General features: G+C 34.9%; 1 protein-coding gene across 1 annotated transcript in view; it reads left to right on the forward strand.

Moving 5' to 3' along the window:
• The first annotated feature begins 4,170 nt into the window (after window positions 1-4,170).
• The window catches only part of LOC145292148 (tRNA wybutosine-synthesizing protein 5-like), a 51,095-nt gene continuing 29,888 nt past the window's right edge, over window positions 4,171-25,377 (forward strand). The window contains exons 1-2 of the mRNA XM_080138277.1: window positions 4,171-4,668; window positions 21,667-21,733. Of these exons, the coding sequence (XP_079994403.1) occupies window positions 4,241-4,668; window positions 21,667-21,733 (495 nt within the window). The 5' untranslated portion in view covers window positions 4,171-4,240. The remainder of the gene's footprint in view (window positions 4,669-21,666; window positions 21,734-25,377) is intronic.

The raw sequence follows: 25,377 nt of genomic DNA on the forward strand, positions 1-25,377 counted from the left end.
TTTTAGTTTTTTTTTAAATTCATGAAACAACATCAGATTTAGTTATTTGAAGTAACAACACTCATTTTTTTTTCAATTAATTCTTGTTTTTCTGTATTTCTTGAATAATTACTATTAAATCAAATTTAGTCTTAATATACATCAATTTGTGTTCTATTCTTTTATAAAGTTTTAAGTTTTCTAAAAATAAAAACGGGCTATCATTCATTATCGGCATCCTAACAGTATTTATCAAATAATGATCACGGACTATAATGAATACATTATTTTTACTTAAATCTTAGTGGAAATGTATTATTTTGTTTAAACAAAAAATACCTTTACTAAAGTTATGGTTTTCAGTAGTAAAAAAAACTACATGAATTTATTTTTGCTATGAAAATAAAGCATCGTAAATTGTAACAATATAAAAAAATTACTTTTTACAGGAACATTATGAAAAAAGCCCATAAAGTCTGTATTAATGAATTCGATATACCTTGAAGAAAAATTAATTTCTCGAACTACCGACATCATTGAATTAAGTATTGTTTATTTAATATTGCCACACACAAAATTATAATTGCAAAAAATATTTCTACTTTTTTTTAATTACAGGTTTTGCATAATTTTTATATGTACGATTCTAATATTTTCTTTGCTTACCTGAACGTGAAACTTTCGGTATAACATAATTTTTATATAATCTTGAAAAATAAACCTTTTTTTTATTATTTAAAAGCAAGAACATAGAAAAATAATTAAATTAAAAAATGGTAAAAATTATACAAACGTTCACGATAGGAATGTATGGATGCACATTTGGGGTAAAAAAAGAAAAACAGCACCCCTACCTCTCTTTAATTACCTGACGTCATTTACAGAAAGCTTTTTAATTGTCTGAAATATTGAGCTTCCGTATAATCCATGTGACGAGGACTTTGTTTTTGTTTGGTTGAATGAAGCAAGAATCTCTCGCTTTTAGGAGCTAATTAAGCTATTTCTGTACAAACAAGGTGTTTTTTTTTTATTCATTTAATTCAATATTAAGTATTTTACTTTACTAATTATCTTTGAAATAGACCCAGAAAACTAATATTTATCTTTTAAAGGATTTTTAGAATTAATTTATTTAACTTCAAAATTTAGCTAAATTAGTTAGCTCACCATGAAAAAACATTTTTCATCTTTTTTTTTGTTTCCTTTTACAAATATTTTTTTTCTTTTGAAAATTAACTTTAGTCTTTAATCTTGACCCCAACCCTAACCCTAACCAATGATTTTCTGTAACACAAATATAAATAATCATTATGCTCTTATTTTTTTAAATTTTCTTAACAATCAAGTACTCTGATGGTGTTCTCGCCCACTAACCTTACGCACACACACACACACACACACACACACACACACACACACACACACACACACACACACACACACACATTAACGTAACATTTTTTAATAAATGACAGAGTTAGAAAATGTCAATAAATAATGAAAAGCAAAGAAAACACTATTTTATTATTTAAAAATTATTGATTTGTTTAGTCCACATTTCACATGGTCAGTTAACTTTACTACAACTCACTGTTTTTAGTGTTTATTTTATTATTACTTTTTATTAAAAGATAGTTTAAAAATAATAAGTTGTAGTGGTAACAATGAAACCAAAATTAAATTTATTTCATTGTAATCATACGCCAACGAACCAGTTCCATTTTTGAATATTTTGCAAACCTCATCATAATTCATATTGTTCAACATTTGTCTTATATGTCCGACAGGGTTAATAGGGAGCTTTACGCATTGCACATCTTCAGCTACCAAAGTCCTCATGTACGGCATTTTCTGATTAGGGTTTACAAGGCAATGATTCATCCCCACTTGGAATACTGCGCGAGCCTTTTCTAGTCTCACACAAAAACATGCATTCACATCTCAAGCTATATTACTTGTCATATACATATGCGCACACAAACATACGCGGCCACATCCACACACGTACACATATTCATGTTCGCGTACATACTCACACACACGCACACACACACATGGACAACGTCACTTCCCCTTTCAAAGGAAATCCATACATGCGCAAAAGACCACTGGAAACAATTATAAAAGCAAAAGCAATAAGCAGCATCTTCCTTTTCCAACTCGCCTTCCGAGGTGAGTGGTCGGCGCACCAGCCACCGCCGTTTTGGCAGGCGCGCGCACGCGCGTGCCTCACACCACTTGCTACTATGTGGGACAAAAAGCTAACAAACAGTATGTACACTTTATACGCTTTCTCTCTCCATGAACTGGATTGACATTCTCAGTCTTTCTCTCTATATATATACAACTTGTCCCTGAGAATACCTTCGCGTAGCTGACTGCTAACTACTATCCTTTGTCTTTGTCTACACGGTGGACTATCATTCTCATTTCTACTATATTACTCACTTCTCTTCCCACGTGCGAACAAACAATAGTGAGATGAACACACATTTCCTTTTCTTTCTACACCACCAGTCCCGCAGCAAACGATGGTTACACCCGCGCGGACATGAACACATGTTATATCTAAAACATTCATTCTTTCAACAGTAAATAAACGACACATTTATCTTATCCATCAATTGAGTTTTTGTTTCCTTCATTCCATTCGTTTCATTATTTTCTTTTGTAACAGGATTAGGATTTATATATCCTAGTCCTCTACAATACTGGTCCCTAGTGTTCGTCAGAGTTGGCAAAGTGCTCTTGGATTCTCTTCAGTATCTACAGCATTGTGCCATCAGATATATATACTACATATTTCCTGCCATGATGCCATTCCCACTAGAGTATATGATCTGCTTGGATTAGATCTGCTATATACTCACTGGAATATAACAACTGCTTTTGTTGCCTACAGATTATTTTATGGTTCTTGCCCACCACAATGTTTAAATACTGCTCTGTGCTGTGGTTGAACATTTCAAACCTGTGACAATATACATTCACATTAGACACTCTGCATAATCACACCAGTGTTTGCTCAGAGATGTACCAGCGATTTCCTTTCACACTGTGTTCTGTGCCAGTTGACATGGTTAAGATTCGGATTAAAAATTGTTATAAAAATAAATACAATTTAGGCGCGCAGTATGATTATGATTATGTTGGCGCGTGAAAAATAAAAAATAACTCCCACGCAAATTCCGGCGTGGCCTTATATATTAAATCGACTCAAAACGAGCGGACGTAGTACAGAGCACCCCACGTGATGTTTCCGTCCAATGGGATTTCTTCAAGGACATTTTTCTAAACTTTTCTTCTTAAGTTCGCTGGGAGCCGGTCCAAATAGTATTTAAGCACACACAAACATCAAATCTCTCTCTCAACTGCACTTTCATTCAGACGTTCCACGCGTGTTACTATCACTCTTCCATTTTCACCGCTCCGCGCGCTTCATACAATTTCACAGGCGAAAATTACCTATTGCCTCTCTTACCATGTTTTAACATATGAACAGTTCAACAAAAAAAGACATTCTCCTTTTTTTATACGAACACTTAAAAAGGACTTCTGAACTCATTATAAAGAGAATTATATTTTATTTGTTAATGGTTGGTTTATTTGGATAAACCATCCGTTTGTTTTGCATGTAAGTCTTCTTCTTTTTATTTTTATTTATTTGTGGAGGAAGTTAGTTCCTAAAAAGGCCTGACGACCCCCACAGTTCTGAACCTGCTGCCTCAAAATTGTGTGAGTGAATATGTATCACTGTCACATTTTCAGAGGTCTGTATTGTCTAACTGTCGTGATATTCTTAAGTTTTATGCATTCCCTAATTAGCTTAGTAGCCTTTCTCTATTGGTAATTATTTTATGACCATGGCTTAAAGGAAAAATTGAATTAATAAAATAAATAACAATAATGAAATTAAATATATAAAAGCTAGACTACAACTGTGTTACACGAGATCAGTCTAATCGTGCTAGCAAACGACAATAAATCACTCTTCCTTTTCCAGAAAAGGGTGATAATGCCTTGAAGGATGGTCTTATATTAGGGAATACAATCATGTTCAACTTTGATATTGATCATATAGCCCATGACAGAAGTACACAAACTTCCCGCCGCTTAATAAACGTAGACAATAATTATGAGGTAACTTTTTATAGGCTACACCGCCCTGCAATGTTTGTTAAGTTTATTTTTACACCGGTTAAAGACGGTTAAAGTTATCTTCCCTTCGTTTTACTTTTATCTTCATTTGACAAAACGGAGAATGAAGCAATGTTTATCTCGACAGATATCAATGGTTATGTTCCTCCTGGACTTTGTAAACTTCGCGCGGGCGACTCGGGACCTGACGTTAGAACCGGGACATTTGCAAAAGTTTGGTTCTGGTCGCCCGACCTTTCCTGTCGATGAGATAGAGGGGTTTCCAAGCCCAGAACTTTTCTTCCGCAAGTACGTACAAGCTTCCCGTCCTTTGAAAATGAAAGGAGCCGCACGGGAAACGCCGGCTTTCCGACTTTGGACCGATGATTATTTCATGTCGCTCGACATCGATCCCAACTCCACCGTCTTCGTGGAAAGTGCGAAAAAAGAAAATCGGACGGGAGCTTCAGTTCATGTCCACTTCAAGAAATTCCTTCAAACTTACAATGATTCGGATAATTACATGGTACAAGATGTTCCCGTCTACCTTAGGTCGGTACCTACTATAAAATCTTAGGTACTCGTGCAGTCGTGCACTTATTGATCTGTGCTTAAATAATGTTATTATTTAAAAAGCCATTCTTAACATGGGGAGGGTGTTTTGTATCTATTCTGTGCCCTACAGTTGAATAAAAAAACATATCATAAAACTTTAATTAAACTTGGAAATACGATTTAAAAAAAATAGCGCGGATCAGTAAGTGCATTAGCACCAAATCTTATTAGTGCTTGTACACATCAGTCCCCATGGGTGTTGATATGAACTCGGTAAAATCCGATAACAGATTACGACGACGCAAAATAAAACCGAGGTTCCTGAAAGGGAAACCGAACGAAAAACAATTATTTATTTACATTACTTTTAATTTACGGTTACAGTCAATGATTGTTTGCTATTTTTTAGTTCTGTGGAGGGAGCAGACAGGGTACCGGTGACGACCCAGATATAGTCCATTCTGATTAATGATTATTAGGGCTAGGACATACAGCATATTCTTTTCATTGTTTTGACTCTCGAGTGTGTATCCGTTGATATCTTACATGCTTTTATATAGAGTGATGTGTTTCTCAGTTGATTAACTGTGTCGGATATATACTCGAGAGTCAAAAAAATGATAGGAATATTCTGTTGTCACAGCCCTAATGATTATTTCCTCTCAGCGTGAAAATCCTTCCCTCCCAATGGTTTTTCTAATCAATAACGCGTACTTATGCAAAAGACGAACCGTGCTATCTTTTTTTTTATATAGCATTTTCATGTTAAATTGAAGATTTACGGTATGTTTTGTTAAATTGTTAGGTGAAAGTATAGAATAATTACAAAACGCTCTTCACACTAAAAATGAGTTTCTAAATGCTCTTAAAATATATTTATTTTTTAAATTAAAATTTCGGGCGTCTGCCTGCTTGATCAAAATTTTCATATTTTAAACTATAGAAGCTGGCACCCACCCACCCACCCCTAAAATATCTGTATTTTTTAAATTAAAATTGCAAGTGTCCCCATCGGTTAGATAAAAATTTTGGTACTCCTTGGGTGTTGAGTTCCATGGCGACCAGCATAAAAAACACGCGTCGCTCCCTTCCTGACGCAAGCGCACGTAACACTTTTTTGTAAATGTTTACTTTAACTACAACAGAACACCGACCAATAAAGTGTTTGGTATAGGTTTTCGGGGTCGCTGACAACGAATCTGATATTCAAACCCGTCGCAAATTTACCGTTTGCATATTTGATATTCAAATCCGTCGCAAATTTACCGTTTTGCATTTTGTGCCAATTCCCCGCCATCGTTTATTCTTACATGCGTTCGCGCATGGATGCGAGTAGTAAGGTGACTTGTCACATCGCGGAAGAATTTTTGCAGACATTAGAAATAACAAGTTTTCAGAAACCAAAAAATGTGATTCATTTTTCTGTGATGCGACTGGTGCTGCTGCTGCGTAGTTTTAAGTTTTTTTTTAATTGATCTAAAAAAAATTAAGTTTTTATGAGCGATTTACAAAAGCATTTTTATTTATCGTTTTTTTTTTTTTTGTTGGGGGGGGGGTATTCAATGTACAACATTTAACAGGTGCTTCTGCAGTTTAATTTACCGTTTTTCCGAAAGTAACGCCCTCCCCACCACCACCAATTTACCGTGAGTAACGCGCCGACATACACCGAGCAGAAGAACTGTTTAATTTTTCACAAAATTAAACAGTTCTTCTGCTCGGTGTATGTCGGCGCATTACTTACGGTAAATTGGTGGTGGAGGGGCGTTACTTTAGGAAAAACGGTAAATTAAACTGCAGAAGCCCCTTTTTTACAAGTTCTATAATTGAATACCCCCCCCTTCAAAAAAGAAAAAAAAAAAACGAAAAATAAAAATGTTCGTCTAAAAATGGAGTACTGCTGCCACATCTGGGCAGGAGCTGCTAAAAACAGCCTATCCTGCCTTGACAGAGTACACAATAGACTTCATGGCTTGGTGGGGGATGCCCTTTTCTCTTCCCTGCAACCTCTTTCCCACAGAAGAGACGTAGCGAGCCTGTCTTTGTTGTATCGTTATTTCCATGGCAAGTGCTCGTCTGAGCTCCATTCTCTGGCCCCTCCTCGCCAATCTTTTTCAAAAAACACCCGACTAGCTGAAACCACCGTCAATAATTTTCCCCACTCCTTATCTGTGCCTAAATCAAAACGTAGATTCTACGAACAAAGCTTCTTTCTTAGAACTGCACGTGGCACGCCTGTGGAACTCTGTTCCGCTTGCCTGTTTTCCTCCCGACTTCAACCTGGATGTCTTCAAGTCCAACACAAACAAATTCCTGATGAACCGCCCCCCCCCCTCTAAGTAATGACACCCTTATCAATTCTCCAATACTATTGTGACACTATCCCATTGAGTACTGTACACACAATAACCCCTATCCCCGAGTGGCCATTGGGCCTTGATAAGTGGTGAACTCCATGTAAAAAAAAAAAAATGATTTTGTAAACCGCTCGTGAAAACTTATATTTTTAGATCAATTAAAAAGCATCAAAAACTATGTAACACAGAAAAATGAACATTTTTTTTTTTTTTTTTTTCTGAAAACTTTATTTCAAATATCTGCTAAAAATTTATTCCGTGATGTGACAAGTCACCTTACTACTCGCATCTATGCGCTAACGCATCATGTAAGAATAGTATATAAACGATGGCGGTGAGTTGGCACAAAATAGTGCGAGGGTTCAGCAATGATATTCTTTATATAAAAAGTGGCGACTATTATTGTACGCGCGAACACGCGCATATTTCTGGCACTTGCGCGACAAAAATATGTGCGCTTTTGTGTGTGGTGGCCACCACTTTTTATGTAAAGAATTACGGCGAAAGTGCGCTGGTTGAGGTTGACCACTGGAAGACATGCCTTTAAGAATTTGGGATTAAATCGTTAGGTTAAAGTACAGGAGAGTTATAAAAAAACCCTTCCCTCCCCATGTAAAATAATAGGTTTCTAAATAATTAACCCAAAAACAGAATACGTTTGACAACAAATACCCAACTTCTTAAAGCTGGTCAACCAGCGCATTTTTACCCTCGAAAACTTAAAGGTGGAAACCAAGTAAAAATTTACTAAAAATTCTGACCGGAAAGAAAGCCAATTCGGTTGATTATTTGTTCTAGATGCTTCTTCGTTTTTAGAGCGAAAATCGAAATATTGAATTTCAAGTAAAACTAATGGTATCTACTTAATTGGCATGTCGAAATTAGTGGCATATCCAAAAATTATGAAAAACAATAAAGTAGAAAATAATTATTAATGAAAATAGTTTTCAAATTAAATTGCAAGTTATACACCTGTAAACGGCATGAAGTTAGGGGACGTAACCACCCTCCTCAATGTAAACAGAATTTTTGTGAAATGTTAAATGGTATTCTACTCGGTAAATTTGGCACGTTACTTACGGAAAAACGGTTCATTAAACCGCAAAAATGTGGAGGAGGGGGTGGTTAACACACATGCGCATTAATACTTTTTAGTTGGGAAAAAACATGGCCTCCAGTAAAAACAATGAATTACATTAGATAATAAGTCTTTAATATCCAGAAAACTACTTGTCTGCCTCAAATTTAAATGTGATATTTGTTTCCAGCATACCTGAAAACCTTTAAAAGTTGTCAAGTTAATGGTGAATACTGAGGTGGAAGGAAAGTTGTTTTTTACTTTCTTTTAAAATTTTAAAATTTTCTACTCTATCAAATTTCATAATTTTTGGATATATTACTACTTTCGAGAAGACAATGAAGTAACTAATATTGTTTTTGCTTGAGATAACATTAAAAAAATGACACTGTAGCCTAACCAAAAAATAGGTATGGGCAAAATGAATGTCGATGCTCAAAATGTATAAACATTTTGACCCCTCCCCTTTACTTAAAAATTCACCAAAAATTAGGAAATTAACCAATTTTAATGAAATTTTCAGTATTTATCAAATAATGATCACGGAATATAATGAACGAATTATTTTTATTTAAATCATAGTGAAAATGCATTATTTTGTTTAAACAAAAAATACCTTTACTAAAATTATGGTTTTCAGTAGTAAATAAAAAACACAAGAATTTATTTTTGCTTTTTTTATATAAATAATGCATCGAAATTTGTAACAATAAAATGATTTAATTTTTACAGGAACATTACGAAAAAAGACCCTGAAGTCCATATTAATGAATTCGATAAAACTCAAAGAAAAATTAATTTTTCGAACTACCAATATTACCATTAAATTCAGCATTGTTTATTTAATATTTTCTCAAAAATTATAATTGTAAAAATTATTTCTACTTTTTTTTTACGCTTACATTTTTAACGTAATCTTTGCATGTAAGATTCTAATATTTCCATTGCACACAAAAACGTATAATTATCAACGTAAAATAATGTTCATATAATCTTGGAAAATAAAGTAAAAAATAAAATTAAATTGACAAACAGGAACATAGAAAAATAATTTAATTAAAAAATTGGCAAAAATTATACGAACGTTCCATGTGGGTAAGTACTAGTGTTGTGCCGATGAATCGGAATCGGGAATCGGTTAAATCGGTAATTTTCGGGGAATCGGAATCGGCATCGGAATCGGAAAAATTTGTGTATAATTTCCGATTCCAAAATCGATTCTTTGAATATTTTTCAAAAGTTAATTTTCAATTGCTTGTGCCGATTATAAATATTTATTTCTTTTAAACTATTAGTAAAACTAAACTCTATAGATCTACGTACTCGTTATAGAATGAAGTTCTCATTACAAAATCACGTAATTTCATTAAATAGTTTTTGTTTTACGCTCCCTTGACTAATTATCGCAGTTTTTTTGGGAAGATTCCGAATTTCCCAAATCGTTTTTACGGCATAAAATAAAAACTATTTGATGAAATTACGTGATTTTTTTATGAGAACTTCATTCCATAACGAGTACGTAGAATATATATTTTTTTTATTTTCGTTTTTTAACATAGTGTAAACTGCACAAGCACCCTTTTTTAATACGTGAAGACAGTTTAGAGCTTCATCCTAGATCTAAAAATAATTTGGTTTTTAGTGGGTTTACAAATATCGTCCAAAAGTAGAATTTCAATGAGGGGGGACTTTTAAATGTAAATATAATTTCTTTTTCAATCTGAAAAATTTCTAAATGTTTTCTCTTTATCTATTTTATCCAGACTTTGATAAATTCATTGTGAGATATTCATGTATATTTTTAACTTTTCCGAAACCCCGAGAAAAATATGCGATGGTGTCAGACAATGTGGCTCCAGGAAAATAAAATAAAACTCTATTCGTTTGAAATCTTTTCATATTAAACTCCTTGAGAAATTTGGCAAGTGGGTGTGAAAAAGTATTGTTGTCGAAACCAACGGCATCGAAGGTGTTAATTACCCCATAATACTTTCAACTCAACTTTTGAGTGAGATTGGCGGGCTTCAGCGAGGCCTCCGTGATATATATATACACACACACACACATATATATATATATATATATATATATATATATATATATATATATATATCACGGAGGCCTCGGCTTCAGACGGCATTGGCGCCGTCGTAGCAATCCTTAAGTATAAACTTAAACAATACCGGCAGAATCAAAGAAAATCACACTGGAAGCATATTTCAAATTAAATCAAAGGCCAAGCCTTTTCACAATTTTGCCCATTCCTTGTTGGTCCCCCCGATTTATCGGAGAGGGACTATAGTTTTCAGTGGCGTTCGTTCGTCCGTTCATCCGGATGATTCCCGGATAACCGTCCATTACTTTTTTCTGAAATTTTGCCACAAGTTGTACTCCAATACGTAGATGTGCACAACATCGAGTTTTTTTTTTTGAAGAAAACTCTCGTTGCTCCCCCAGGGGCTGAAAAGGGGTCAAAAATGCCCAAAATGGCAAAAATGACACTTTTGGCCCCATAACTTTTTTCCCGTCCATTAGATTTTACTGAAACTTGTCCAAAATGTGAAGGCAATTGTTGCAAATGTAAATTCAGTATCGCTGACCCTGGCAAAACTCTGGTTTGCGCCCCCCGGGAACTTTTAGGGCTAAAAACCACCCCTTTTTTAGGCTCTTTTTTTCATATTTGTCTAAAATGTGATTATGTATCTCTATTTAGTGTTTTTTTATGGTGCTGAACTCAAATTTACATGTCTTAAGGCCTGAAACATAGCCGTTTGTCCATTTTTACAAGTAATCAGCTTCCCCATGGGGGCAAAAGAGGTAAAAAAAATACCTCAAAATGACTCTAAATAGACAAAATTGACATATTTTTCAGAATAACTTTTCATCCATTCATTAGATTTTTCTGAAACTTGGCAAAACCATGGGCATACCTGATATACACCTGATGGAAGTATCACTGACCCTGGGAAAAATCAGAGTCACAAGCCCTGGAGGTTTTAGGGCTAATATTGGGTGTGGAGCAAAAGTTGAACTTAGTCATTTTTCTGAAAACTTTTGAAAATTTTTTTTTCACTCAAAATTGTTTTTTTATCAGTTATGTATCACTTTTTTATCACTTTATTCGATCCCCCCTCCTCACATAGAGGGGGACCATGCATGCACGGCTTGTTATATTTGTCAATACCGATTGCCGAGTGAGGGAGCAGCAAACATACCGACAAAACCCAACACTTTTATATTCTACTTTTCATTTAATTAGCAATAATGTTTGATATTATTTTTCTGGGCAAAATATTTCTTTAATTTTAGACAATTCTTTCGCTACTTTGAAAATAAACTGCATTCTTCTAAAGGTTACCTAGCGAATTTTCGCAAAGTTTCAATTTTTGTTTTGTTTATTTTACGCATATAAAATAAGTTTAGATCTTCTTTAGTTTTACTAATAGTTTAAAAGAAAGAAATATTTATAATCGGTACAAACAATTGAAAATGAACTTTTTAAAAATATTAAAAGAATCGATTTGGGAATCGGAAATTAGGCACAAATTTTTCCGATTCCAATACCGATTCCGATACCCCCAAAATTACCGATTTATCCGATTCCCGATTCCGATTAATCGACACAACACTAATATAAAACGATTAGGAATTTAAAATAGACGGTCAGTTTCACAAATAAATATAACGTAACATGAGCTGTAGTGTGTTACCAATTTTAAATTATGTGCGCTTATTGGGGATAGGGTGTCTACTTTTTAAGCGATTACACATGGTTTTACAACGTTGCAAACCGAACTTAATTTAGTGGGAAACACTTTAGTTAATATCCATAAAGAATTAGGATGGCCAGAAATGATGATCATTTTACGTTAAATTTATATTCGAAACTGATCTTACACTCTAAATTCTAAATGATCGCTTTTCTTTCCGCCAATAAAAAAAATTTTCTAACACGTAATCTATAAAAGTAATATTTCATTTTGGTTTAGGGATTTAGCTGCGAGAGAAAGCACAGAAAGCTCACGCAATCTCACGTTAAAAATGGTTTTCATAATAGTAATATTATTATTTAGAAATTCGTTCATAACAATGAGATGTGGCTTTGCTAAGTGGCGTTGTTAAATATATTGTTCTTACATCGTTTTCTTATTTTGCCTACCAATCTTCGAATATTTTCCACTATTCATGTAAGTAGCATGTTATACAGTAAATACGAACTGGTACAATATAGCTTTGTTTTAAAATCAAAATAAATGTTTTGTTGTGTTACAATTTTTAATCAATTACAAGGCACACATTTGAGATAAAATATACGCGGACATTAACCAGGGGTTTATGTAATAATTTGAAAATTTACGAAAAAACAAACAAAAAAAACTCTAATTAAATATGTATAAATTTTACAAGAATCGGAATCGGGAATCGGAAATTTTGAACGGAATCGGAATCGGGAAAAATTTTGGCATCGTCCCATCACTAGTAAGTACGGATGCGCAGAGTTGAAAAGAAAACCAGTCTGTTTTGCCCTACCTTCTCCTCTTTTCAACTACCCGCCTGTTTTTGTCCCTCATCTTTAAATGTCACGTAAACATTATGATAAATTTTGACGTAAGTCTTTAGTTTTTTAGTGGGTAATTTTTTCAATGATTATGAATTGTTTTCTTAACCAATTGTAATTCTGTATTAATAAATAATGGTGCTAACTTTTTTTTTTTTTTCAAAGAATAAATTGTCAATAGTATAATTAATGAATTTTTAATGAATTTAATTAACTTTTATGCATTTTTAAATGAAGGAAGGAGGATCTTCGACTCCACAAAAAAAAAAAAAGTCGCTCGGTATGCCGGAATAAAGACATAAATTATGTCTAATTTGTCCTTCCATAGATATTTCAATTTTGCCGCGAGAATAGATTTTGATACGATTGAACGAGTCTCGTTGCTACCAGTGATACATTTTTGGATAATTATTACTATTTTTGCAAAAGTTAAATACATTTATTGTATTAATTCATTATCTTAAGACTTTAACTTAATACTTAACTTGGAAATAATTCCAGAAAGCTTATATTTTTCTTGCCAGAAAAATGTAAACGCGATTTTTGTCATGAATTTTTACGTGAAATTTAGGGTTTTCAGATTTGAGACAAAATTTGTCCATGTATTTTTTTATTTCACACTTTTTTTCTTTGAGAAATTAACTTTAAACTATAATCTTTCAAATACAATAAAAAAAAGTAGTCCAAAATTTAAAAAATTATGATTAACCGGTGTTAAAAAACCATACCCCCCCCCACCAAAACAGCCATTAATTGCCCGTACCTGATAAAAAAGTACCACATATTTAAAAAAAAAAAAAAAAAATTTTTTACAAACAAAGAATTCATATTTGATAAAAAAAAAAGAAAACCTTATATTAGTACAGTGTAACCCGGATATAAGATACTCGAATATAAGAAAACGGCTATAAGAGAGATTTTCTCTCGTCCCAAATTAGAGCCTGTGTTAATGTACAGTGTAACCCTGATATAAGAAACCATGGTACCTGTTTAACCCAGATATGAGCGCCTTGGGGACTGTGTAAGAGGTCTCTTATATCTGGGTTAAACTGTAATAAAACAAAATACGGTTAGTGTGAAAATTTTGTACGAATCGAAATGGACTATATCTGTTAACAGCATCCTCTCTGCAGCACAGAAACCGAAACTCAAAAAACAGCAAACAATTTTAATTTTAACCTCTTCTATTGATATACTTATGCCGTTGCATTATGAAAATGGGGATGACATGTACAATGCACACATCCCTTTATATATTTTTTCTTTTCATCTTTCTTTAATTTTTTTTCAACAGATTATTATTGCTGGGACACTAATCTACCAGATTATCAAAAAAAATTAAAAATGCAAAAATAAAATTTTTTTAATCAATATTTAAATATTTGTAAGAGATCCTCAGTTTCTAATACAACTTTCTAGTAAATTGATCCCCCTTATTGGAACCACCCAACGAAAGCATGTACACTTTTATATTATGTATATTGTTTGCTTTCATCTTTTTTTTTTTTTTTTTTCCAGTGGATTATTATCAATTTCACATAAATTTAATGTAAAATGATTCCCTGTTTCCAGCCATTCAAGCATTTCAGAACAATTAACTGTTTTCTTTTTTGTTACAAGATAAATTCTGTATGTTTTTCTTTTTGGCAGGGGAGTACTTTACTAGAGTTTGCATGTTGCTTTACGACCTTGCTAGTTGAAAGGGTTAATATAAGAAAATTTAGTCATTAGCCCTGAAACGTTTGAATGTCCTGGAATTATTTTATTTATTTATTTTTTTTTTTATTACATTTTCACCCCAAATAAGGCACATTGCCACTTTGGTGTAGGGGGCTACTATCAGGGGCAGCAACTACTGGGGCACTATGTTGGGATTTGGGCAGCAAGATGTCAGTTCACGTTGCACTTGAACTTCTGCATGTCAGTACAGTTAGGGAAGCAGGAACCTGGAATGGAATTCCAGAGTCTCGCGGTTCTGAGGAAGAAACTACGGGAGTAGAAAGATCTTTTACATCTATGGATCTTTACTGTGTGGGGGTGGGATTTAGCAGCCTGTCGGGTTTGTCGAGGGTGTCTACATCGTGGGAGCACAAGTGTCTGCAGTTCGTCAGAGCATTCACCATTAAAATACTTGTAGAACAGGCAGAGGGATGCAACATTTTTTTTTTTTTTTTTTTTTTTTTATTCAATTTTCACCCCAAACAAGGCACAGTGCCACTTTGAAGCAGGGGGCTACTATTAGGGAATTAATTAGCGGGGTCATTATGAAGGGAGAAGAGTAGAAAGATGTTTGTTAACATTACACTTGAACTTCTGCATATCATTGCAGTTGGGAAAGCAGAATCCCGGAAGGGAGTTCCAAAGACCCGCAGTTCTGAGGAAGAAACTATTGGAGTAAAAGGCTTTCTTGCACCTAGGGATCTCCACTGTAAAGGGATGAGACTTAGTAGCTTGTCGGGTTTGTCGGGGGTAGTTACGTCGGGGAGGTACAAGTGTTTGCAGTTCGTCAGAGCATTCACCATTAAAGTATTTGTAGAACAGGCAGAGGGATGCAACATCTCGTCGATGGGACAGAGGTTGAAGCCCAGATGACAGTTCAGGACCTATCAGGTTTGCGACTCTTTTTTGAACCCTGTCCAGGAGCGAGAGACAAGCAGCAGATGCACCAGCCCAGATGTGACAACTCGTTGATGGGACAGAGGCTGAAGCTTAGATGCCAGTCCAGGGCCTATCAGATTGGCGACTTTTTTGAACCTTGTCTAGGAGCGAGAGACTAGTAGTAGATGCACCAGCCCAAATGTGACAACAATACTCCATACATGGGCGAATGGTGGCCTTATAGAGGTAGGATACTTTCAGGTGTCAGTAGTTTTCTAGCACAGTAGAGAGAGCCTACCTTTTTTGCAGCGGCCCTGGCAATGTTTTCAATATAATTGTTCCAACTCATGTTTCCTGTGAACGTTAAGCCAAGCAGTTTGAAAGATGTACTCTCAGACAAGGAGTCACTGGCCATTGCTATTGGTGGCAGAGAAGGTTTCTTGTAATTATTGAAGGAAACCAGTTAAGTCTTGGCAGCATTGAATGTGACCATCCATTTATGTCCCCATTCCACTACAGATTGGAGGTCATCCTCTAGTGTTTTTGCCATTCCTTTAGATATGTGTTCATTTGTTTTCCTGTCATGCCTGTAGTGTCATCAGCATATATATACCCATCTCAGAGGCAGTTTTGTCGGTGAGGTCATTAATAAATATTAGGAACAATAGAGGTCCAAGGATAGACCCCTGAGGCACTCCCGCATTTATATCACACTGTTTAGATGTACAACCGTCGAGGACAACCTGGATTTTTCTCTTATCTAAGAAGGATTTAATTATGTTAAGTATTCTACCAGTGATACCGTATGATCTAATTTTCCTGAGGAGACCCTTGTGCCATACCCTGTCAAAAGCCTTAGATATATCTAGAGCTACCGCTCTGCCCTCCCCCGCTTTGTCCAGTGAATGGTATATACGTTCAGAGATTAAAGTGAGGATGTCAGCTGTGGAACGGGCTTGTCTAAATCCATATTGTTTGTCAGTCAGAAGTTTAGCATCGCTAAGGTGCCGGACTAGAGCATGGTTAATTATGGTCTCAAATATTATGTCGAAAAGTGGGAGGAGGCTAATGGGGCGATAATTTGATGAGTCAGTCCTTTCGCCAGAATTCTTAAATATTGGTACCACAGAAGCAGTTTTCCAACAGCCCGGAAAGCATGATTCATTAAGGCATTTGTTGTAGAGTTTGGAGAGAACTGGAGCTACTTCGGCTGAGCACTTTTTTAATAGCACAGCTGGGATGAGATCAGGTCCATATGCTTTTGAAGTGTCAAGATTTTTTATGATAGCGTGTACCTGAGCAGGGGTGATTTTTGGATCATCTAGCGTGGCGTCTGTCTGCAAAGGAAAGTCAGGCAGAGGGTGGTTGGTAGGGTCCAGTGTGGAGTTCGAGGCAAACCGGCTGGCAAGCATATTTGCCTTGTCGGTTGCTGAGCAAACAACCTCGTGATTGTGGTTAGCGGGGGAATTGTTGATTGCCCATTATTTACTACACTGTTGTAGATTTTCCAGAAGTCACGATTTCCTAATATTTGTGCTTCGATGCGTTTTTTAGTGGCTTCAGTAAATTCTCTCTTAGCTGTCTCTATTTCTTTCTTAACGTTACTTCTAGCTTCTGTATACTTCTGTTTGTTTGAACTGGACTTATGTCGGTTAAATCTGCGGTATACATGCTGCCTTTGAGCAATGGCAGTTGCGCAAGTCGAAGTAAACCATTGGGGAGAGTGGGGCTTACTATAAAATTTCCGCATGGGAACATGTGCTTCCATTGCTGTTTTGAACCATTCAGTGGTCTCATTTGCGCACTGTTCAGCAGGAAGAGAAAAAATATTTCCCCATGGGGCATCTCTGATAAGATCTCTGATGGCTTCCCAGTCAGCCTTTTTATAATATCTCATTGTTTTGAGTACTGGCTCTTTAGTTTTGGGTCTAGAATTTAGGGTGATTTCTACCCTTATCACTGTATGGTCAGTGTTCCCGGTTGGCTGTCAGCATTTGTTGTACAATCCTCAGGAACTGTAGTACGAAACAGATCGAGAAGTGATGCTTGTTGTTCTTGCTGGTCAGGGAAACGGGTTGGAAATGTAACCATTTGTGATAGGGAGTGAGATATAGCAAAACTATGTGTTTTGCTGCCCGCTGCATCTGTGTGAGTAGAGAATCCAAGCCAGTTTTTGTGGTGAACATTAAAGAGGATCATTTTACATTCAGTTTATATACAAAAAACAGATCCCCTACTCTAAATTCTAAAATCATTATATTTTTCTTTATCTTTGCACCAAATTTTTCTGGTGTTCATATGTAATCACCTTAAAAAGTAAAATACCATCTATTTGCATATTATGATAAAGATGCTAATGTACAAATTTTCCATAAAATAGTTTCTTTCTTGAAATCCAATGAAAGAATGCAATAAATTATAAAATGAATAAGCTGTCCACATTATTGAAAAAGTTTTAAAAAAAAACAATAGAAAAAAGTAATAAATAAAAAGCAATTGTTTGCAAAAAAAAAAAAATACAACAATGTAAATATTAGATTGTCAAGAAAGTTCTTGCAAAATTTTTATTTTGATTTCAAATGATGTATTTCCAAATAAGCCTTTGTTAATTTATATATAATTTTTAAGAGCGTTTTTCTCTCTGTCTAATCGTTTTAAAACGATTATCTTTTCAAAACATTTAATACAAAATGGAAAAAAAGTAAATTTGCATAATTTTCTCATTTCAATTCAAGCGAGGCCAAAAAGCTGCTGAAACAGCTCGCGATATCAATGAAATGTTTGATGCAGGAAACACTAGTGAACACTCAATACAATAATGGTTCAAGAAATTTTGTGGTGGCGCCAAGTCTTGAAGATGATGAGCATAGTGGTCAGCCATCGGATGTTGACAATGATCAATTAAAAGCCTTAGTCGAAGCAAATCCACGCAGAACCGTTCAAGAACTTGCTTATTACTATAATTAGCCTAATATGTACAACGATTTCCAAGATTTGAGAGAGATTGAATACAAAAAACTTGTTAGATGTGTGCCTCACGAATTGAACGACAACCAAAAGAAACGCCGTTTTGAACTGTCATCTACTCTTCTTTTACGCAATAAGAACGACACATTTCTCAACCAGGTTGTGATTTGCAATGAAAAATGGATTCTTTATGACACCGACAAAGCTCCACAACACTTTCCAAAGCCAGAGTTGCACCAAAAGGAGGTCATACTGTTTGGTGGTTTGCAATCGGTCTCATCCATTGCAGTTTTTTGAATGCAGGTGGAGTATTGTCAACAAATTGATGAAATGCATCAGAAACTTTGACAACAACACCCAGCATTAGTCAACAAAAAAGGCCCAATTCTCCCCTACGACAATACTTGACCGCACGTTGCTAACCCAACCCTGCAGAAGTTGAATTAATTGGGCTACGAAACTCTGCCTCATCTGCCATACTCTCCCACCCTCTCACCTACCAATTATCACTTTTTTAAGCATCTTGACAACTTTCTGCATGAGAAATGCTTCTGTAACCTAAGCAATATCATTGCCACCAGAATGCAAGTTTTTTACATTACTGGCATAAATACACTTGTTTTGTGTTGGCAAAAGTTTAATTCTGATGCTGCTTATTTCCATTAATAAATTTTTGTTTGAGCTGACAAGATATGTTCATCTGAATTTAAAAATTAAAAACTGCAAGAACTTTCTTGTCAACAGTTTTTTTTTCATGTTTAAAATACCGAGATTGTTTGTATAGATGCAATTAAATAGAACCCACTCCATATTGGCACTTATGCAGAATAGGGACAATGTTATTATCGGCATATTCTGGTCATGTTACATAAATAACTGGAAGCTGCCAAATGAAAACTTAATGTTTTTTTTTGTTTTAGCGAAATTGGTGGCTAATTTTTACGCAAAATCATTGCCAAATTTTTTAGGTGCTAAACAAAAACTTATTTTTTATTTTTATTTTTTTTTTTACTAAAAAAATGAAAATTTCATAAAGAAAAGGAACAGACTTACTATTGAAAGACACAAGCTGGGTTTTAACACAGTTGAATGAAACAATCCAAGTTTTACCCCAATTTACACTTTAACCCAGATTGACTTCTAGATCAATTCCAGATTTTAACTAATCCGAAGAAGATGGACAAGAAACACTAAAATAGAGAATGGTATCATCAGCATAAATGTTAATTTTTTTAATAATATCCTGTGGAAGATCATTTATATAGTGGAGATTATTGTAGATTAGATTCCTGGGGAACATCAGCATTCATAGGAAACACGAATGAGTGGATATCGTACAGAATTAGAGTATTACTGTGAGATACGAATGCACTAAGATTCATTTTTTATTTTAATACAATGATACATTGTATCTATATTTACACCCTAAGATGGAATGGAATGGAAACATCACTAACCCTATGTGAGTTTAACCAGCTTCCACTAAAGTTCCATTAGAGTATGAAATTCAGAAGCAGTCCCCAGTCGCATGCATATCCCCATTAGGGGAGATGACGACGTTAGGTTTTTGCAACTCTTGAAGGGAGGTGTCGACATCCTCCTACATACAGCACCTGAATTCCCAAATTGGTTACCCATCTGGTACTGACCAGGTTTAGTGTTGCTTAACTTCAGTGATCTAACAAGAATTGGTGTATCAACATGATTATGCCATACACTGACAGAGAGCACAGCAAATGATGTATATCAGAACGTATACAACACTTTACTCCTAGCCAAAATGCCAGAGTTTTAAAGCTAAAAAAACTGTCAACGTCGGCTTGAAAAATCATGTGATGCCATAGGTAGATAGCAGTGTTTGTTTGACTTCCAGAGTTGATCTGAACGCTCACCTGGCACAGTATGTTCATTGTCGTTGTATAGAAAACGTGCTGTTGTATGTTTACGATTCTCATTTGTTTTCCTTCATTTTATTAACATTTATTGTATGAACCGTGAGTCATGGGGATGGAGATAAGAAAAAAAACAAAAACAATAATTTCATTGGAAATAAAGCACGAGATGATTAGTAAAAAATGAACAAACAATTTTATTCTTTATTTTTTATTCATCCTTTCTGCTACATTAAGACTTAAATATTAAGCATTTAGTAAGTTTATTCAACATCTTAATTGTGTATTGCCCCTTTTTAGTTACCATATCGTGTGTGTGTGTGTGTGTGTGTATGGTAGCCTTGCTGTTCTCCCTCTCTACTCCTTGCACGCATCCTGTATGATAGCACTCACCTAAGCAGTGAGTACAACTCTATTTTATTATTGTTTTAACATTTATCATTCCATATCAATTTCTGTGTCATTACTGTTGCATAGTGTAATTTAAACATAATTTGAGCCTGTTTTGGGTAAATTTCTTACCTTTGGAATGGGTAATTTTTTTTTTTTTTGTATTCAAATGGGACTAATTATTTTGAGATGTAACTGGACAGAGACAAGGATTGATTAATTTCAAGAGGATAGAAAAAAAGTTCAGGAGCACAACGCTCGAGAATAACAATAAGAAATGAATCAGGACTGGAAAACTTAGACTAGTCAAGATCAGAAAGAATCTTAGAAACCATCTTCAGAATGATAGTCAAAACAGCAATCAATTTTCAAAAGAAAATCAGAAAGAATGGTGCCAGAATCATCAGCAAAAAGACTAGTAAAGAGATCAACCTTATCCTAAAAAGATGAAATAACTTGAAGACTGTCAAAGAGGAATACCAAACTTGCCACCATTAATGGCACTGTTGTAGATTGTTGAAGAATCATAAAATCAAACATTTTGAAAAGAGATAATCATGAATACTTTGAAAATAGGCAACCTCAGCGATTGTTCTTGTGCAGTTCTATTATCATCTTGAGTGTTAGTCTCACAAAGTTTCAGCCAATTTAAATTCTAACCTTCATCAGGTTTATCTTAAACTCTGAAATCTTTCAGTCGAGGTCTAGAATTTGCACAGATGGAACTCTTTTCTTCAACCATGATTGAAGAAATGTCTCAATTCAAAATACTATTAGTATCGCTTGCACTGAGGATTGAACCTTCAACCTCAAGAAGATTGTCACTTAGAACAGTATTTTATCCATTGCGCAAAGATATACCTGATGAAAATTGGAGTTTGCATCAACTGATAAGTTGTGAGAACATCCAAGATAAAAACGGTAATAAGACTAATACAAATTATACGCAAGTTTTTTGTTTTTGCATTTTTTTGCTTTGATTATTTATTTATTTATTTTTTTTATGAGTGTGACAACTGTAGGAAATCAATTATTGACAAAAAATAAGTTACTATTCACCCGAGCAATGCCGGATAAACCTGCTTGTTGTAAATGCTGGATGTCATGTATGTTTGCCTAATTCCTCTTGCCATTCATCTCTTTCTTTTTTTGCAGAAAGGATGTTGTGATCCCATGCAGTATCCAGTGTGCTGATCTTTTCAACAAAGGTCTTGTCGCCACGGTAAGTCTTTCCCTTCCTCTCTTCTCATTTATTGATTTTAATTCTCGCAATAAATAAAAGAATAAAAATTTTCCACGCTTTTGTGGCCGTAAATGTAATCTTTTCAAATTGAACTTCTGAAACAAAATATTTGGTTAAAGTCAAATTACCTCCTCCGACACTTGCCCTATTCCAAATTTGTGTTTGTAGGATGTCATCGGTGAACTGGTTCCCACCAATATAAATGATTGCACTTTAAAAATAATTAAATTTAAAAAAATAAGCCTTTCTTCAAGCAAAGTCCCCTGACAGTTGCTGCAGCCCTGTCAGACTAAGCAGTGAAGACTCAGAATAATTTCTTATTTGAATTTTTATAATAAAAATGTTTATGAAACAAGGTTTTTACTTCTTAGTTTGATAGTCCTGCAGCAACCACCGGGGATTTTGCTTGAAGAAAGCTTTATTTTTTTATTTTTTTTTTTTTAGTGTGCAATTATTTATATTAGTGACAAACAGTCCACTGATGATGTTCTATGAACAAAAATTTGGAATAGGGGTGTCAGCAATCGTCAGGAGACGTAGCCCAAATATTTAGATGAAACCTTAGTAGTGTAATTGACACTGACGTAGACTGTTATGCCAATGAGTCATTACTTATGAAGGCCAAAAGGCACTTGAGGATAAGAGTTAATTCTCAGTTGGATAATTAAGAACACTGAGAGGAGTAAAAACAATGAATGAACTGGACAAGATTTTGAGTAAGTAAACAGCTCAACAAGTAACTGTTGATATTGTTCTTGAAAATGATCATGTAGTTTGCAGTGAAGCAGTCTCATGATAATGTCTTCCATAGATGGGAAGGTTTCTGAAAGAAATTCTGTTCATGGAAATTTTGTTTAGCATTAGGTACACAGAAAAAAAACCCAGTTATTTGTAGCGGTGATAGGGAAACGAGTTCTTACTGTGAACGTTTTAGAGGGAGGAACCAGAGATTGAAGCTTAATCAAGCACCTTTCATGGAAATAATGATAAAGTAGAGAAAGACTAGCAACATCTCTTGTCAAGGTAAGAAAAAGTAAATATCGCTTTCTTGGATGTGGTAGCAAATATTCCTTATGGATCTGATTCTCATGCAGGTATAAAATTATATTAGGAGTCGGATACTTTCTGGAGTGATAGTTGCCACATATGGATCAGTGCATCAACTATTAGTCTCTATTCGACAGGATCCAAAAAAAAGAATCTCCAATCTAGTAGGTCCTGCACTGTCAATCAAACTACAATCTCTCTCCCATCATCGCAATCTTGCATTTGTTCTACAAGTCCTTTAATGGAATGTCTTTTCTTCTTACTCGGTCTTACTTCCCTTTCTTCTTTTGTTCACATATTATCCAATGTGCTGACCTTCTCAACGGAGGTCTTGTCGCCACGGTAAGTCTTTTCCTTCCTCTCTTCTCATTTGTTGGTTTCAATTCTCGCATTAAATAAAAAGAATAAAACTTTTCCGCGCTTTTGTGGCCGTAAATGTAATCTTTTTCAAATTGAACTTTTGAAACAAAATATTAGAAGTTCTGCCATGTTTGACATTACATCTGAGATTAAAGCAAATTTTTATGGCTGGATGCCCTTCCTAACACCAAGGTGATGAGCATTTTGTTGAGACACGAGCTTATCGTGGAGTGTGCTCCAACAAACTCAGAGCATGATGCCCCTTCAATGTAAATATCTCTGACTACCCTGACAAGCAGCAACATTCCACACCTTCACTGTAGAGGTCCACTGATGCCCGAGAGCCTGCTACTCTAATAGTTTGTTCCCTCGAACTGCTAGATTTTAGAATTCCTTCCCTGTTTCTTGCTTCCCTGACTTTACTAACATGCAGAAATTTGAGTGTAATGTAAACATATCTTGCTTATCTTCTTACATCGTGTCTCTTATCAACATAACCCCAAATAGTACCTATTTACTATGCCTCCCCACGGGACAGAGTTAGACACCAGGGTCGTTTTTTAACGTGGAGAAAAGGTACAAAAATAAAAATTGTCTCAGTCGTGAAGGATTTCTCCTCCACCGAAAGAGAACAAGAAATAGAAGTGCAGCATCTGAAGAACAGATACTACACTTTGATCTTGTCCCGAAGGCCAAGTGCATTAGTAACCCCTTATATCTCCCTTCTTAGAGTTGTTTTGATAAGTTATCTTTTCCTGATAACAAGAAGTAACCAAGGCTGATTTCCTCTGATAGCTTTATATTGCAGACATGGGAGCAGCGATTTGCTTTTTGTGTGGATCTCAATAACAAGCTGGAAAATTCTAAAGTGATGACTGCCAGACGAATTATTCAAAACGTAGCATCTTCCTTCTTCATATTAAGAATGGCTTTCTATTTAGGAAGCCATTCATAACATGAGAAAAAGAGGTGATTTCATATTGACATAATGTATTGAAAATGTTTTGTTTTTTGTTTGTTTGTTTAAAAGAAAAACTTGATTTAATGATTTTTATGCATTCATTGAAACTTGTCTTCTGAAAACTGATTGCTTCAACATCTTCTGGTTGTTTACATAACCTGGTTGAAGATGCTGACGTGACATGGGCAGAGATTGGGTTGTAAACTGGATAAGTATCAAAAAGCCTTAGGAAAATAAACATTAGCTGACTTAACTTTAGTAAAATAATTTTTTTTTTTTTTTTACAAGGGATTCACCACTTATCAAGGCCCAAAGGCAACTTGAGGGTAAGGGCTAATGAGTGTATGGTGATCACTGGACAACAAAATTGTCTGTAGTGGAAATTGGGTATGATTTGATTATCTAAAGTGACAGCACAAAAAGAACTTGTTTACATTGGATTTGAAGATAACCATAATATAGTTAGACAGAAAACAAACCAACAGAACAGTTTCAGAGGTGGGCAGATCTAGGAAATAAGTTTTGTTCACAGAATTTGTTTAGATTTAAGCATAGAGAGTGGAGGAAATTGTTGATAGTGGTTGTAACTAGACGAGTGCTTTTTGTGAAAGTTTGAAAGAATGTTTAAGATGGCTTGGATATTTTTGAGTTTGAATCATATCGGGAAAATCAGATGTGAAGAAATCTTTCTCTGATATAGGAACTCGTTTTCTTGTATTCAGCTCATAAAGGGGCAGAACTTCTTTGTGTGTCAGGCTAGAAAACGCTAGCCTAGTCCACTAGCAAATGGACTTAACAAAAGTGGAAAGTTTTGAGTTGTCAAATTTTATAGGAGTTGAGAGTATGTGTCAGGACTAATAAGCTTTTTTGAAAATGTTTGGTTCTTATATAGTATTAGTCACAAGTTAAAATTGAATTCCAAGTAAAAACATTTTGATGTTCGGACGTGTCATGTAGAAATAAATTTCAACAAAAATTAGAAAAAAAAAAAAAGACTAAGTATAGGATCAACTGGAACTTTTTATTAAAAATAAAAATCAGTCATATCATTTTTTTTTTATCCAATACACCATTAATGAGAGCAGAAATACTGGATGTCTAACACATATGCAAATGACGAAGCTGTGGTGTCATAGTGAGATCGGAAGAGGAGGAAGGAAAAAAAAAAAAACAAAGCAAAAAAAAGCATGTGTCAGACAGAGGGAGAAAGGCTTATAAGCACGGCAGAATCTTTTTTGGCCACATGACGGCATGA

The sequence above is a fragment of the Euprymna scolopes genome, chromosome 13, assembly GCF_053919585.1.
Source record: "Euprymna scolopes isolate OS-2025 chromosome 13, ASM5391958v1, whole genome shotgun sequence".
Classification (NCBI taxonomy): Eukaryota; Metazoa; Mollusca; class Cephalopoda; order Sepiida; family Sepiolidae; genus Euprymna; species Euprymna scolopes.